This window comes from Hipposideros armiger, unplaced genomic scaffold (assembly GCF_001890085.2).
Source record: "Hipposideros armiger isolate ML-2016 unplaced genomic scaffold, ASM189008v1 scaffold_1584, whole genome shotgun sequence".
In the NCBI taxonomy this organism is placed as follows: Eukaryota; Metazoa; Chordata; class Mammalia; order Chiroptera; family Hipposideridae; genus Hipposideros; species Hipposideros armiger.
Genome location: NW_017732934.1, coordinates 123,504 through 140,572, shown reverse-complemented (window position 1 = coordinate 140,572; position 17,069 = coordinate 123,504). Strand labels below are relative to the sequence as shown.

At 42.5% G+C, this 17,069-nt stretch overlaps 1 protein-coding gene and 1 pseudogene across 1 annotated transcript in view; one reads left to right on the top strand and one right to left on the bottom strand.

Annotated features, from left to right (window-relative positions):
• Positions 1-1,618: 1,618 nt before the first annotated feature.
• Positions 1,619-17,069, bottom strand: part of ACAD8 (acyl-CoA dehydrogenase family member 8) — a 20,219-nt gene continuing 4,768 nt past the window's right edge. Inside the window, exons 2-11 of the mRNA XM_019634322.1 lie at positions 16,632-16,732; positions 16,038-16,207; positions 15,318-15,427; positions 14,840-14,916; positions 14,297-14,434; positions 9,615-9,750; positions 9,419-9,516; positions 8,932-9,084; positions 8,056-8,158; positions 1,619-2,746 (exon numbers count right to left, since the gene is read on the bottom strand). Of these exons, the coding sequence (XP_019489867.1) occupies positions 2,694-2,746; positions 8,056-8,158; positions 8,932-9,084; positions 9,419-9,516; positions 9,615-9,750; positions 14,297-14,434; positions 14,840-14,916; positions 15,318-15,427; positions 16,038-16,207; positions 16,632-16,732 (1,139 nt within the window). The 3' untranslated portion in view covers positions 1,619-2,693. The remainder of the gene's footprint in view (positions 2,747-8,055; positions 8,159-8,931; positions 9,085-9,418; positions 9,517-9,614; positions 9,751-14,296; positions 14,435-14,839; positions 14,917-15,317; positions 15,428-16,037; positions 16,208-16,631; positions 16,733-17,069) is intronic.
• Positions 2,832-4,359, top strand: LOC109377841 (heterogeneous nuclear ribonucleoprotein A1-like; annotated as a pseudogene).

The window sequence follows — 17,069 nt, the reverse complement described above, 5'->3', positions numbered from 1 at the left end:
CATCCAAATTTCAGAACAATGTTAATACTAGAGAAAGTCTGATACAGTGTTATGTGAGAATTAGCAAAACTTAGGAGACTGATTAAATTAAATGAGACTAAATTGAGATTTCTGCAAATAGCTAATTACATATAATTACAGGATTTGGTCAAGGCTCTCTAATGTACCAATGTAAATGAAGCTTTGAAAGCACTTCTCTTTGAAAATTAATTGGGTGGTTTAAAGAAAGAAAAATAAAATGTCTTTAAAACAAGAAAGACACAATATTTGGTAAATCTGATAAAGATGTAAGAAATATCTTATTGAAAGGTCATTTGAGGGCTGGCCGAGTGGCTCGTTGGTTAAGAGTTGGCTTGGGAGTGTGAGCTCTGGGCAGCAGGGCCGCCGGTTCGGATCCCACATGGGCCAGTGACGCTGTGCCCTCTACAGCTAAGATGGTAAACAATAGCTCAACCTGGAGCTGGGCTGCCGTGAGTCACCAGCGATGGCATAGGCTGCAGTGGGGCTGCAGTGGGCTGCCGTAAGCTACCGTGAGTGGCCTGCAGCCAGCGTGAGTGGCCATGAACTTCCGTGAGCGGCCGTCCAATGGCTGATGACCAATTTGCCTCAGCCGGGAAGAGTGCAATGATCACAATACCAACTTGGGCCAGTGAAGCGACGTCCTCCACAACTAGGCTGAAGAACTAAAGGACAGCAACTTGTCTGTTCCCCTTCCCCGATTCCCCAACGCTGTTCCCTCTCCCAATTCCCCAATAAAATCTTTTTTAAACAAACAAAAAAAAAGGTCATTTGAACTGTCAAAGTAATAAAGCGTGGCCAAGAGAAATAACCGGGATGCCAGAAAGCAGCCCAATTAGTAGGGAGGCCTTGATGTTCCACAGCAGACATTCTAAGCACGGGTCTATTTTTGCTCGTATCTACTCTTTCCTTACCTTCCAAGTTCAAATTGCCTCATACCTTAATTATTTCGAGAACCTATTGATTGGGTATGTCTTTCCCATTCACATTCATCCTACATATGCATTCCAGAATGTTCTTATAAATAGATTAATCTCATATCTTCCTCATTAAAAACTTTCTGTAGCTCTCCACTACTTGGCGAAATAAAACCCAAACGTTGGCTTTTATGACTTGTCCTTCAGAATCAAGTTACATTTTCTTTCTCTCCCATGTCAACCCCCAAAGCACAATTAAACAAACATGAACAGCTCCCATACAGATTCTGCACTTTTCCTGCTCCTGGTTCTTTTCTGTCTGAAACTGATTCTTGGTTCTCTTTAAATATACATTTTCATAAAAGCTTAATTTGAATTCCTCTAATTTCCTGAATCCCTTCCTATTTTATCACTTTTTCCCAGCCCATTCTCTCTCCTCAGACCTATCATTACCTTGCACTATAGCTATTAAACAAGGCCTTTGAAGACAGAAACGTATTTTACATTTTACAGTATACCCATACCCTTTCCCCTGCAGTGCCCAGCATCATTTCTTGCAGAAAGTACGCATTCAAAAAAAAAATATTTGTCATAGCTAAAGATGCAAATGTTGGTCTCTCTAAATACTAACGTAGTTAACAAAATATCTTGGATATTTTTTCTGTAGAGATGAGATGACAGAGTAATGTAATGATCATTTATAACAGGGTTCTTTGAAAAGTCTCCATCTTTGAATATTTAAATCTACTTTCACAAATCATGAACAATGCTTGGTTTGTAGAGCTATTAGTAATTTAAGGGGCCTATTTTTCGAAAGCCAGTCAAGGAGAGGTTTTTTATTATTATTCCAAAATCTAGTTAAATGTTTAATTAAATATAATAAAAAAATTTTAAATAGTTGTAAAGGCTTAGTTAGAAAGATAAAAACTTTGGTAGAACTTGAAATGGTACAGAAAGGGGTAGGTTTTAGCAATGCAGTGATTAAAAACTTTTAAAAAGAAGAGCAACTTCAAAAACAAAAAAACAAAAACACAGATAGAAAAAAATATTCTCAAAGTATTTACCAGGAAGGGTTATAAAAAACTTTGAATACCATTCCAGACTACATGCTTCTAAAAAAGAAAACAACAAATATTCAAAGTTCTTGATATTCAGGTAGTGCAGAAGTATAGATACACCCTAAATTACAGCTTAGGAGCAAAGTTTTCCTAATACTTATTTTATCATGATTTACATTCCGAGGTGTGCTACAAAGGAAGTGCGGCCCACAGAAATCTTCTGCATCTTTAGCAGAGGCACAGAGGACAGAAAAAGATAAAAGAGGACATTTTCTCTCCATTGCTCTTTTCCCACACCTTTTCTTTATAATTAGGAAAAACCCTCCATGGAAGTACCCAGACCCCTGGAAGAGGATCTGGTGAATCAGCAAAATGCAGACAAATCAAGACAATGTGGATCCGAGAGAGGACTGTGGTTTGGTGGTGCATCTTCATTGGTCACCTTTCTGCAACAGGGAAACAAGGTAGTATGTCCTCTTGTGACACCCCCAATCACAGCAGCTCCTCCAGTTCTCTGAGGACTCTGCCCCAGTCCTACAGCTGACACTGCTGCCAACACACAGAGTGAAGGGTCCACCTGGAAGAGGGCAATCCTTAGATCTAATCCATGACTCATCTGGAACAGAATTATCCACATGAAGCCATCCAATACGATTCGAGTGGCACATTAAACACCACACTAGAACATCAAGTCTGGGTGCTACTCCTGAAGCAGGCTTCGTGAAATCAGCATTCTCATCACTTCGTTGCTACCTGCAAAAGGGAGCAAGAATGAAGAACTTAGTGGGCAATCAGAGAAAGTAAAGTTTGACCAAGGTGCTCCAGGCCTAGCTCATGGATGCAAACTACAACTGGTGCTTTTACACTTGCAAGGGATGAGATTATCACAGACTTCTCTCCAAAGTACAGAAAAATATCAGAAAGTGAGGAATAAATTTACTTTTAAAAAACAACAACAAAAAACCTCTCCTGATGGTAAAAATGCTTATTTTAGGTAAAAGAAACAAACAAAAACCCAAAACCAACATAAAATGGTATATATAGTATAATTCTATTTTTAAAAAACATACCTACAAAAGCATTAAGACCAAAAGGAGATATTTTTGGACTTAAACATAAAAGGAGTCCAGCCTTTCTGTCAGTGGATGTCACCAAGTAAGCATCACTAAATCTCCCCTCCCACAGTCATCGTGTCTAAGTCAGAGTCTCCCAAAGAGCCTGAACAGCTGCAGAAGCTCTTCATCTGAGGTTTGAGCTTTGAAACAATCTATGAGAGTCTGAGGAGCCATTTTGAGCAATGGGGAATGCTCCCAGACTGTGTGGTGATGAGAGACCCAAACACCAAGCGCCCCAGAGACTTTGGGTTTGTCACCTATGCCACTGTGGAGGAGGTAGGTGCAGCCCTGAATGCAAGGCCACATGAGGTGAATGAAAGAGTTGTGGAACCAAAGAAGGCTGTCTCAAGAGAAGATTCTCAAAGACCTGGTGCCCACTTAACTGTGAAAAAGATTTTTGTTGGTGGTATTAAAGAAGACACTGAAGAACATCACCTAAGAAATTATTTTGAACACTGTGAGAAAACTGAAGTGATGGAAATCATGACTGATCGAGGCAGTGGCAAGAAGAGAGGCTTTGCTTTTGTAACCTTTGATGACCATGACTCTATAGACAAGGTTGTCATTCAGAAATACCATGCTGTGAATGGCCACAACTGTGAAGTAAGGAAAGCCCTATTTAAGCAAGAGATGGCTGGTGCTTCATCCAGTCAGAGGTCGAAGTAGTTCTGGAAACTTCGGTGGTGGTTGAGAATGTGGTTTTGGTGGGGATGACACCTTTGGTCATGGAGGAAACTTCCAGTGGTCACGGTAGCTTTGGTGGCAGTCGTGGTGGTGGAAGATATGGTGGCAGTGGGGATGACTACAATGGATTTAGTAGTGATGGAAGCAGTTTTGGAGGCGGCAGAAGCTACAACGATTTTGGCAATTACAAAAATGAATCTTCAAATTTTGGACCCATGAAAGGAGGAAACTTTGGAGGCAGAAGCTCTGGCCCCTACGGTGGTGGAGGCCAACACTTTGCCAAACCATGAAAGCTATGGCGGTTCCAGCAGCAGCAGCAGCTATGGCAGTGGCAGAAGGTTTTAATCACTTCCAGGAAACAAAGCTTGGCGGGAGAGGAGAGCCAGAGAAGTGACAGGGGAGCCACAGGTTATAATAGATTTATGAACTCAGCGAAGCAAAGTGCTGGCAGGGCCTAGCTGCTACAAAGAAGACATGTTTTAGACAATAGTCATGTGCAGGGTTCAGCAAACTTTTGAGACAGAAGAGCCGCCAGGGGTTGGTAAACTGCGGCTTGCAAGCCACATGCGGTTCTTTAGGTACGTACATAAGGCTCTGAAGTAAAATTGAAAATGAAAATAAAACTATCATAGTTTCATTTATAAAATTTCTAAAGGATATTATTATTCGCATAATGATGATTTCATCTGTTTTATAGGTCTCGCAAAACTTTGAGGGGCAGGGTTGGCTCTTCTAGGGGTCAGCAAACTTTTGAGATGGAACGAACCCAAAGAACTGCATGTGGCTCACGAGCCACAGTTTGCCAACCCCTGCTCATGTGTATGGCAAAAAAGTCAAGGATTGTATTTGTGACTAATTGTATAATAGGTTATTTTAGTTTCTGATCTGTGGAAAGTGTAAAGCATTTCAAACAAAGGGTTTTAATGTAGTTTATTTTTTTGGTACCTATGCTGTTGATTGCTAAATGTAATAGTCTAATCATGACGCTGAATAAATGTGTCTTTAAAAAAAAAACAAAATGAGTCCAAAGTATTGGGTTGTCAGAAAAGTCACGACGTATTTTTGCTGTTTTTCATTGCAAAGATGCGTCATGACTTTTCCGACAACCCAATATTAATTCTTTTTTTTTTTTTAAGATTTTTTTATTGGGGAATTGGGGAGATGGGAACAGCGGTGGGGATTTGGGGGAAGGGGAACAGACAAGTTGCTGTTGTTTTGTTCTTCAGTCTAGTTGTGGAGGACGTTGCTTCACTGGCCCGAGTTGGCACCATCACCAATATTAATTCTTGATGTGGAAACATGAGTGATTTTTCCCCCCACTTTTTCTGTGTTTTATAATTTTCAACAATAATCCAATTTCTTTAGTAGCCAGAAAATTCAATTTTAAAAGAACAAACAAAAACATTTTCCCTAGGGCTGGCCGAGTAGCTCAGTTGGTTAAGAGGTCGCTCAAGAGTGCGAGCTCTGAGCAACAGCGGTTCCAGTCCGGGCCCAAGCTGAGCTGCCACTGTGCTTCCAACAGGTGGCAGGATGGCTCAGCTCAAAAAAAAAAAAAAAATTTTCCCTGAAAGGAGGGGTCAATTGCTTGCTTCATTCTGACAATAGCCTTTAATGCAAACAGAAATACGAACTCCCATGAGGAATGAGTTATCACACATCTCAAATAAAATCAAATCTAAAATGTCAGATTTATTCAATAACAAAGTCCATGATAAAACAAAGTGATAAAAACGAGTGCCCACATTTTTCCACAAATGGATGATAGTGTAGCCTGACATATGAGGTGTGATCAAACAATACAGTGAATGTTTAAATAAAAAAAAATTTATTACAGTAAAAGAACACATTGCCATTAATCCCACTCAAAATACTCCCCCTCGCTTCAAATGCACTTATCGCATTGTTCTTGCCACTTTCTGAAGCAGTTCTGGAAGTCCTCTTTTGTGAGTGTCTTTAGTTGCACTGTTGTAGCTACCTCAATGTCCTGAATCACTCTGACTTTGGGGAAGAGCCAGAAGTCACATGGTGCCAGATCCGGTAAACAAGGTGGATGAGGACACACTAAAATGATTTTTGTTTGTTTGTTTGTTTTTAAATATTTTTATTGGGAAATTGAGGAGGGAAACAGTGTTGAAGAATTGGGGAAGGGGGGCATTGTGTTTTTCCAGGACCCATCAGCTCCAAGTCAAGTTGTTGTCCTTTAATCTTACTTGTGGAGGGCACAAGCTCAGCTCCAAGTCCAGTCGCCGCTTTCAATCTTAGTTGCGGGTGGGCACCATCCCATGCGGGAGTCGAACAGGCAAACTTGCTGCTAAGAGCATGCGCTCTCACCATCTCAGTGGCAGCTCAGCTCGGGCGCAGCTCACTGGCCCAGGTAGGAATCGAACCGGCAACCCTGTTTGTTGCTCAGAGCTTGCGCTCTTAAACAACTAAGCCACTCGGCCGGCCCCCATACTATAAGGTTTTTGACACTACTCGCCGTACCAGAAGCAATGTGTGACACATAGCATTGTCATGATGGAGGGTGATTTACGGCACACTTTAAAACACACCTTCTCTCAACCATAGTCACACCTGACTGACTGCACCGAACAAGTTGAAACTTGTCACACACTGTTACTGAGGTTTGATGCACCACTTCTGGTACTGAAGATCCCTGCCTTTCCATTGGATGGCACTCGGCAGCAGCATTCACCATATTTTGTGATCACAATGAAAAGGCTTCATGTCACACATCGCTTCTGGTACAGTAACTTCTGTCAAATAAAAACATTACGGTGTGTCCTCATCCACCTTATTCACTGGATCTGGCACTGCGCGACTTCTGGCTCTTCCCCAAAGTCAAAATGATTCAGGACATGGAGGCAGCCATGACAGCGCAACTAAAGATATTTACAAAAGAGGACTTCCAGAACTGCATCAGAAAGTAGCAAGAATGATGGGATAAGTGTGTTTGAAGAGAGGGGGAGTATATTTTGAGGAGGGCTGATGGCAATGTGTCTTTTACTGTAATAAGCTTTTAAAAATTTACACATTCACCGTAGTTTCTTATCACACCTCGTAAATGTATCTGGCTTTTCTCATTTATTGTAACAGGATTAAAAGACAGAGGTACAATGAAGGTGAAGTTTCCTGCACTCATAATACTGGGTGAAAGCAATTGCAGGAGTAGTAGAAGGCGTAAGGGAATTAATTTGAGCACTAGCAACTGAATTCATAAGCATAGATTAGGGATGAGGTTTGCAACAGAAAGCAGAGACTAACCTTTCGAAGCCTGTGATTTGGACATAACACCAGAGCAGTGGGTCTCAGAGTGTGGTTCTCAAATAGCAGCAGCCTCACGTGAAAACTTGTTAGAGATGAAAATTCTCAGGCCAGCCCACTGAGTCAGAAACTCTGGGGGCGGGGCCCAGCAATGTTTTCACAAGCACTCGAGGTGGTTCTGATGTGTGCTCAGGATGGAGAAGGATGCTTTGAACGCGGCAGGGAAGCCAATGCTCATAGGCTTCTGCAACTATGCCCCATTAAAGCATCCCCACATTATTTTACTGAAAGTCACTTAGACAAGCCTTTGCTTCATCTGCTTTTCTTACAGTGTAACAACCCCCGTTACCTAAGCTAGCTGGAACCTCAGTCATGTCATTTCAGGACTGACACAGTGGTGTAGAAAGTGGAGAATCCATGCTCTGAGCCTGACTCCAACAGCTTATATTTTTCCCAGCCCGAATGTCTGTGATTACCAAGAAGATACCCACACACAGATTTACTTTACTGAGAAATCCATTAGCAATCCAATATTGACAGAGATTATCTTTAGGACCATCTGGCTGATAATCAATTTGCAGAGGCAGCTGGTGATAAAACTGGCTCACGTTTGCCCTGTAAATTACTGTACAGAAGTTTTGGGATTCCTGAGGACCAAGTACTTTGAAACAGTAAAGAATAATCACTGTTATCATTTTCAAAATGTTTTCTCACATATTATCTCCGTTTGAGCCTTCTCAAACATTTACAAAGAAAAAGAGCAGAAATGGAGTGAATCGATGATTTCTTACCCCCGTGACAAAGCAGAGCCTCCTGACTCCCAGACTAGTGCTCTTTGTATTGCACGAACAGGCCCTTCCAAAGCAGGGTCAGGACGGAAAAGGATGGAGGAGGATGCTAAAGATAGACAGGGCCTGGTGGAACCCTGAAAACCCGTCAGCATGGGGACAGATAGGCTGGGGCAAGTAGGGATCCTAATTGTAAGAGAATGATGTTTACCTTCTAGGATTTGATGGGCCCTGCAGTCCCGCATATACTGCTGAACAGCGTAGTCCTTCAGGTAGCCATAGCCTCCATGCATCTGTAGGGCCTGGTTGCAGATCTGCAGGAAGACAGGGATTAGGCACCTCTGATTTCAGGAAGACGGGAATAAGTGGCTTCACTCTTCTCACCCCAGCTCCCAATCTGGCAGCCTGCTATAAACTACTACAAGAAAGAACAACTTACGGATGACCAGCTAAGCCAAAGAAGGGCCTCATGTTCTCTGTGGTCAGAGACAATGAGGGAAGTTCACCTACTTAACTTGTCAGTTACCACCAGACAGGCGAAACACACTGCTGCCTTTCTGCCTCATTATCTGCAGGGAAAAGCTACTGGCAACCACCATGGCTGGGATTCTATGAAGCTAAGGTGTCATCTAGTGGCAACACAGCCTCAATGTGGAAATACAGAGGGTGCCCAAAAAATGTATACACATTTTAAGAAAAAAAAAAACTGTATTAAAATTGTAATACTCGATATATACTGATAACGAAAGATGAATACAAGTCATGTGTATACAGTTTTTGGCACCCCTGGTAGTTTTGCCCTGACATTCAGTGTAAGAGGCATTGGGCTGCTCTGAACTTCCTTCCAAAGGTAGGTCCCATCTAGAATACAACCAAAGGACGGACAGAATGAAGTGTGTCGTGGCATGGAACAGATAAAAGGCCAGCTACGAGAGCTCCCATGCAGGTTCTCAGAAGTTAACTTATATCCTTATGCCCCAAAGCCATCCCTGCAGCACCTTGGCAGTTGACTTAAGTCTCCCAACGCCCCTGGCCCTAGCAGCTGCTCCCCGTTTACCCATGAGAAACAGAGGGCATCATCACTTACAGCAAAACATTCGTCGGTGGCGAAGAGCTTGGCCATGGAGCACATGGTCACTGCATCTTCCCGTTCCTCCTGCAGAGCCACGGCCGCACTGCGGATCAGCAGCCGTGAGGCCACCAGCCTTGTTGCCATATCTGCCAGTTTGAATTGCAGGTACTGCAGCAACAGGGGAGAAGAGAGCCAGGCAAAACAGGAAGGCTTAGAGCAGCACGTGATCTGGGGTGCCTGTAAGGTTCCTTTTCTCAGTGACCCTAGACTTCAAAGCTTCCTGCCTCTTCTATAGGGAAAATGTACCGCCTTATAAGTTCTAAGTCCACTTCACTTGCCGTGCACTTCGCTAGTACCTCTGGAAAAAAGTTATTGATAGAAACAGAGCACAAGTTCTCGCTAAGATGGAGGCAGAACTCCACACTCTCCTGGAGAACGTGGGCCACAGAACAGGTCTCCTGCAAAGAGTGGGAAACATATGCAGAGACACCTGGACAGTTACCTGCTTATTGGCCAGAGGCTCTCCAAACTGCTTCCGGACATTGAGGTAGTCTCGGGTGAGGATGACTGAAGCATGAGCAGCCCCCAGAGAGCAGGAAGCTAGAAAAGAATAGTGTTGACACTTCAACTGAGTCAGAAGAACCGTGCTGCCTGCCCCAGCACGCTGCCCTCCCTGCCCTATCACTTCGTGTTCTCACCAACATTGATCCTCCCTCCGTTCAGTCCTTTCATGGCGATGAGGAAGCCCTGTCCCTCATTCCCAATTCTGTTGGTCGCAGGGACAGCACAGTCTTCAAAGATCACGGCTCGGGCTGGCTGTGAGTTCCACCCCACCTGGCAAAAATCAGGGACTGTATGGCTGCCCAACCATTCACCACTCAGGGCAGTGTTCTCTTTTGACGAAAGCCTGAGAAATATAGGTTCCATTACCCTGAGATTTAGACCCTTGAGAACTTAAAATGAGGGGAAAAAAAGTTCAGAGTTAAACATCTGTCAACTCTGACAGATTATTTTTTTCAGCTAATCATTTTTTAACAGAATAAGAACATCTGCTTTCTAATGTCTACTCTACCAGATTAACCTATTCATAGACATTTCTCACACTTTCTTTCAGGACTGAGGCAGGACTGTCCTCATTTTTGGTGCCTCTATGAGTACATTGTTTTATTAAAAAACATAGAAAATGTAAGAATTATGTGGATTATTTGTCATTACATAAGGACAGTATAAAGATTATTATGAACAATAGCCACCTTCCTCCTTTTAAAAGCTTAGTGTTCTTCTAGGACGTTATGAATAACATTCACCATGTTGCAATACCTTGACAAGCATTAATTTGCAGAGAGATCCAGTGATGCACTGGCATCATCAGGTCACAAGAAGCAATTATGCATATCTTTCCCTTACTTGGCTTTCAGTGACATCGCATTGGCGACTTGAAATCAGCCACGATGGGAACATTTATACCACAGAAACTGGCAAACACTACTGGCAAACTATGAGGGGTTTCTGGTTTTTGTTTTTCTTACTAGAGACCTGATTTACCAGGATATCTTGTAATACATCAGTCATAAGCCCAGACAAAATTTTGAACACCTAAGATATAGCCCATGTCATCCAACTAACTAGCTGTATTCTTTTTTTGTTTGTTTAAGATTTTATTGGGGAATTGGGGAAGAGGAACAGTGCTGGGAGGTTGGGGGACGGGAACAGCCAAGTTGTTGTCCTTCAATCTTAGTTGTGGAGGGCGCAGCTAGCTCAGCTCCAAGTCCAGTTGCCATCCAGCTGCCCGACAGCAGCTCGCAGCCGCTCAGCTCAAGGTGCCATGTTCAATCTTAGTTGCGGGTGGGCGTAGCCCACCATCCCATGCAGGAGTTAAACCAGCAACCTTGTAGTTAGGAGCACGTGCTCTCATCAGCTGAGCCATCCTGCTACCTGTTGGCAGCTCAGCGGCAGATCTAACTAGCTGTATTCTTAATCTTTGGCCAAATCACTTGGCTTTTTTGAGGTCTCGGTTTTCCTTTACATAAGGGAGTTGTACTAGAAAGCCAGCAGAGCCACTTTCTTCACATAAAATCTTAGTCAAATGTTTCATATGTCAATAAAGGCTCTTACTACTTGACTCACTCCTTACATCTCCTTTTCCAGGTACTTTTCCAAGGCTTCAAAGAACTCTGAAGGTTGGTGACGTAGATTATAAAAATGCAAGACTATCTAAAACCTCCCCGTTCCCTTGGAGCTCTGAAAACACTACTGCCTTCACATCACCATCACTTCCTTATATAAAAACACTCAATAGCTCCCTTTTGTTGGGAAGATAAACTTGATTCCTTGGCTTTTTATTTAAGGTCTTCTAAAATGTGGCCCAATCTTTCTTTACCAGCCTTCTCTTCTATAGGTCACCTATAAGTATTCTCCACCCCAGTCAAGCTGGTCCACACACCATGCTACTGGATTGTTACACCCAGACTTTTGCTTATTCTGTTCCCTCCACCAGGAATACCTCCCACCCCCCAACTCCATCAGTCTAGCTTAAATGAAGCCTCCTGAAGTCTTCCCAGTCACTTGAGCCAGCAGTGACATTGTTCCCTTTCAAGCTCTCATAGTCTCACCACAAGTCTGAAACCTTCCAATACTGGCCTGTATGGTTTTTACCTGTGAATCTATCTTCCCAACCAGAACATAAACACCCAAAAGCAAGAATGGAACAAAGTTCTGATCTTAATAGTATCTAATTACAAAAGAACCAAATACAAATATTAACAGCTGCCACCTCGTACCTTCTGCCCTCTAACGCTGTGCCATGAAAACACCTTCTTTCCCTATGCAGAGAGAACTCCTTCCCTAATCCAAGCAGAGCCCCTGAGAAGCTGAAGCCAGTGAGAACAGGTGGCTACTCTCCCTTTGGAAGCCCCTACACCCCTGAACCGCTACCACTAGAGCCCATTCCTTCTGTCAGTCTTGTCTTCTGTCCCACATATTATCTTCATATTCTCTTCTACGAGGCCTCACTTCCACCCTTCCCAGGAGAAAAACTCTTTTTTCTATGCAAAACCTTTCATTAAATCTTCACGTAATTTTACAGGATCCAGTTATACTGACTGAGGTTTTAATGTGATGATTTTTTTCAACAATAATGTGGAAGACAAAGCAAATCCTCATTGCTTTCCAATAAAGTCAATGCACAGCGGGTGCTACAAAGCTCTCAGCTGTATAATATGTTGTGCCAAGTCAAAACACATGCTTGCAGGAGAGGACCATGGAGCAGAGACAGAGAAAGGCCAGCTGCTCAGGTTATCAGAACAGCCAAATCAACCATGGAGATCAGTGGGTGGCTCCTCACCCTGATCTGTAAGGCTCTACCTACCTCTCCAACTTCATCCCACACTATTCTCTTCTTCGCTCACTACCCTTGGGTCCTACTGAACTATTTTGGGTTCCTCAAATAGGCTAATCTTATTCCCATCTCAGGCCCTTAGTATCTACTGCTGTCTCTGCCCAGAATTTTTCTCACAGTTGGCTCCTTCTAATACTTCAGATCTCATCTCAAATGTCATGCCTTCACTGAGTGATCTCTATCTAAAGAAGCTCTCCTCAATCAGTGTCCTATCATCCTGTTTTATTTCCTTCCTAGCACTCAGTACTAATGGGAGGTACCTTTTTTTCTTCATATGTCTACTGTCTGTCCCTGCTTACTAAAATGTAAATTCCATGGGGGCAGAGCATGTCTGTCTTGTCCACTGCTCTATTCTTTTTACTTAGAAGAGTGCTAGGCACACAAGGAGTACTCACCAGCTGTAGAATGAGTGAAGAGACGTCCTTCCAAATTTCCCTTACGTTAAAAAATATATAATGCAAAACTAATAATTAAAAAAGGAAGTATACCAAAAACAAGAAATGAAAGAAAATATAGTATATGCTTAAAAGTGACAGGAAAGAAACAGAAAATGAAGGGAGGAAAAGGGACACTTCTGTTAATGGAATTTATTTGCAATTTTTCTCCAGGCACCAAACTTGTTAGCTTTGGTATTCTGTTAACAGATACCACAAATATTGAGGTGGATACTACCGATGTATGTTGAAACAATCATCACATTAAAACCTGAATCAGTATAACTGGATCCTGTAAAATTATGTCTCAAAGTGCATAAGTCAGACTGTGTCTTATAATCCAAAACAGACACTCCTAGGATCAAGAAATCCTATAACTATACATCTTATCTATCATACCTAGGATATACGTCTTACATGAATAAAATGGCATAAATCCTATAGTACTAAAAAACGCTGACAGTGACTTTTGTATCCCTCCCAGAGTTAGCATAGGCTTTGCACACAAAAGAGGTATTAAAACTCATCATAACTCCTTGGCAGTTGCAAAGGATCAAGAAGGGTCATGTAGAGAAATCTGCAAACCCTAGGAGCTGTGAGACATGTATATTTAGGGGTTATTTCATTACCTGACTTCTCCCCCAAAGTCCTAACTGTAAAAGTGCATATTGGAGGTAGATGACTGCTTTGTTCATCTAGCCCAGGAGTCAGCAAACTGCGGCTCATGAGCCACATGCGGCTCTTTGGGCACATACACGTGGCTCTGAAGTAAAATTGAATATAAAAATAAAACTATCATAGTTTAATTTATAAAATTTTTAAAGGATATTATTCACATAATGGTGATTTCATTTGTTTTTTACGTCTCGCAAAACTATGAGGGAAAGAATTGGCTCTTCCGTCTCAAAAGTTTGCTGACCCCTGATCTAAGCTAACAAATCTGAACAGGTCTCATCCTCATCACCAGCTACAGTTACATAATCACAGTTCTGCTGTTCATGGCCTGGCTATTAGATGTCTTAATCCTAAAAATGTCCTCTCAAAGCACCCATGAAAACACTCTCCCTCTTACATTACTGAAATATCCACAATTACCAACAAGTTTTACTTTATTTTTATTTAAAGAAAAAAAGTGGCCCACATGCCTATCATTTCTGAGATTTCTAGTTAACATCAGATCTTCTGTAAGTATTTCTTCCTGGGATAACTAAAATAAGAAGCTGGATAAGACATACAGGACAAAGGTGGAGGCAGGGGAGATGACAAAGAAATTGATCAAACCGAAACAGCAGGCAGCTTGTAGAACTGATTGGCAAACTCTGCCACTTTTGCCAGTGGTCTAGGGTTTCATTAACATTCTATATTCTATTATATAACATTCTATATAAAATATTCTATTTTATATGTTCTTGTCAAAATTCTAATAGAAGCAATTGCCACCAAACAAGTTAGATAGTATGCGAATCTATTTCCTGAAACAGAGCAGAGCTTGGTTGGGCAGGTGGGAGAGTCTCATAACTTGAATTACTTCCCATCAACAGCCACTTACCTTTTTTTCCTTCTTGCCAAAGCTAAGGCCAGGGGTCCCCTTCTCAACAACTATGCATGAGATGCCTTTGGGGCCCGGCCCTCCTGTTCGGCACATGACTACATAGATGTCTGATTCACCTCCACCGCTGATGAAGGCCTGTGGGGGTGGAGAGGGAGTGCACAGGGATCAGGGACTGCACGAGTTCTCCGAGCCTAGCATCTGGGAAAACAGTTGAGGTCCTCCCGACAATAGGACACTAACAAATATAATGGCACAGAGAAACTAAGGAGGGGTAAAAAGAGCCTGCACTGACTGGGAAATCAGGGATCTAGCTGATGAGACTATAAAAGGGATAGACAAAAATAAACAAAATTATCCGGAATCAGAACAAAAGAGATAGAAACAGTGAAGGTAAATAAAGGGAAATGGGTTAGAGGTTCTCTGCCCAACATGTAAAAATCCTATGGGAATATTAACTCGCAGATAGCAAGGATCCAGGCGATGTCAGCAGGAAGATGGCAACAGTCTCCAAGTTGTTCTGGGAGGAGAGCACACTGGTACCTTGGAGCCATTGAGGATGTAATGATCTCCTTGTCGTTTAGCTGAGGTCAAAAGGGAGGCAGCATCGCTCCCACTTCCTAAGGCAGGGATCGGAGAGGGCGGTGGAGAAAGTCAGTGAAGTTTAAGGGAGCCCCAGCACAGTCCCGTCTCCTAGGAAACCTTCCCTTATAACATACAGCTCAGAGTTTGATACTTTAAAATCCAGACAGCCAAAGTAACTCTGTACTTGGTAAAAATTGCAAATATAGCAACCAGACCGTCTTCCATCTCTCATCACACTAGCTTCCAGTGGGCTTCCTACAAAGTGCCTGGAGAGGCTGTGCCCTAGAGGCCTCTTACTCTGGTGACATCAGATCGTAAGAATCTGTTACTCTACAACCAAACTTCTTGGCAAACAATGGTTATACATATCACTGGGCTAAGGAGTGCTCAGTGACTTCACATGAGTACCATCTCACCTGCAGCGTGGCAAACCCACCTGGCTCAGTGAGGCAGTAGGAAGCAAACTTCTGCATGGTACAGAGCGGCGGGCAAAATTTGTGCCTCTGTTCCTCATTTCCAAAGGTGTCGATCATCCAGACACACATGCTGACAGGTACAGCAAGAACAAAAGACATTCACAGAGATTAAGATGGAAAAGAAAAGGAAATTTGAGGGGGGAGGGGATGGGTAAAGAGAACAAAGGCAGAAAAGCAGATAGAAGCAGAAGAGAGAGTGGGAAGGGAAAAGTCACCACTGAAAAGATTCAACTTGAAAGAAAAGGCCTGGATTAAAACATATTCCTGGAATATGTACCACCCAGAGAAAACCAGGGCCAGGGTATTTCTCACGTGGATGCTCATGCTACTTCTAGTTAGGTTAACTAAGCTCCCTACAAGTCAAAGCGTTTTATGAACTTTCCCAAATTCCTGGAGGTTTCACCTTTGGGTTGAGGAAAAGGGCCCTGACCTCTCTGCTGGGGAAGTCGGGTACCACTCCATCTAGAATTTGGAAGAAGGCAGGCAGACCTGATTCTCTGAGCAACATACAGGATGACAGACTCACGTTCAACAGGCAGCAGCAGACCTAGATTGAACTTTTAATAGTGTAGTTCTTCAAAGGTAATCAACCTGAAAGATAAGCCTTTCCCTATTTATCTGAAACTTCCCAGGCAACCCATGTGAGCACTTCACTGTGCTTTCCAAGCGTGGGTACTCACTTGTGGATGCTTATATAGGCTGTGGTGCTGGTGCAGCCTGTAGCCAGGGCTTCAAAGATGACAGAGGTATCGAGCCGTGACAATCCAGACCCACCTACATCTGTTCGTACGTAGATTCCACCAAAGCCTAGCTGGGCCGCCTTCCGCATCGTGTCCACTGGAAACAGTTCCTATGTACGAATGACAACAGGGTCACCAGTAAGTCTTAGATGGACTTTTCTATTGAGGGCACAATGAGGGATTAAGATGTTTGCATTTGGGAGTGTAGGGATTCTCTTAACTTAATATGCCTATCTGTCATCTGTATAGTGATATCACTTAAAATACATTCTATAAGGATGGGTTTTCTGGCATTAAAATTTCTTTTTATTATCAATCCAACTGCTTTGGTTTTAGGAGTGGTCCAATCTTTGTACAATAAAAAAAAAATACAGGTATCTTTAAGACAATGAGGGTGCCTTTCAGGAAAGGAATCATACCATTACCAGTATTCTCATTTGTAAGTGTAGAATAAACACTGAACAATTAGGATTATAAGGAGATGAAGATGAGGAGGCATTTGTAGAAACATCTAGTCACAAGCAAAGCTCCTACCTTCTGGTCCCACTCTGCCATATTTGGAGCCATCTCCTGGGCAGCGAAGTTAAAGGCCACTTTCTGAAATTCTTTCTGTTCTTCATTTAGTCCCATGGAAGCTATGGGCAAGATGGCATATATTCAGTTCTAGAACAGGGGTCCAGGAAGAGTACCACAAACAAGAAGCACCATGAAGCTGGGACAGTGGACTTACTATAGCATTTCCCATACACAGTACTATCTTTTACATCCAGAGAATGACATCGCCCACCATTAATCAGTTTCTTTGATACATCATCACCTTTTTCTTTCTTCCTTTACTCCCAAGGAGATTGACTGACTTTATTTACCTCCTAGTTCTTCTTTCAATACTCTATCTCTCCTCATAAACCCACATTTAAAACAAATAATAAACACACACTGACCCTCAAATTATGGTAAACATTCTTTTTTCCC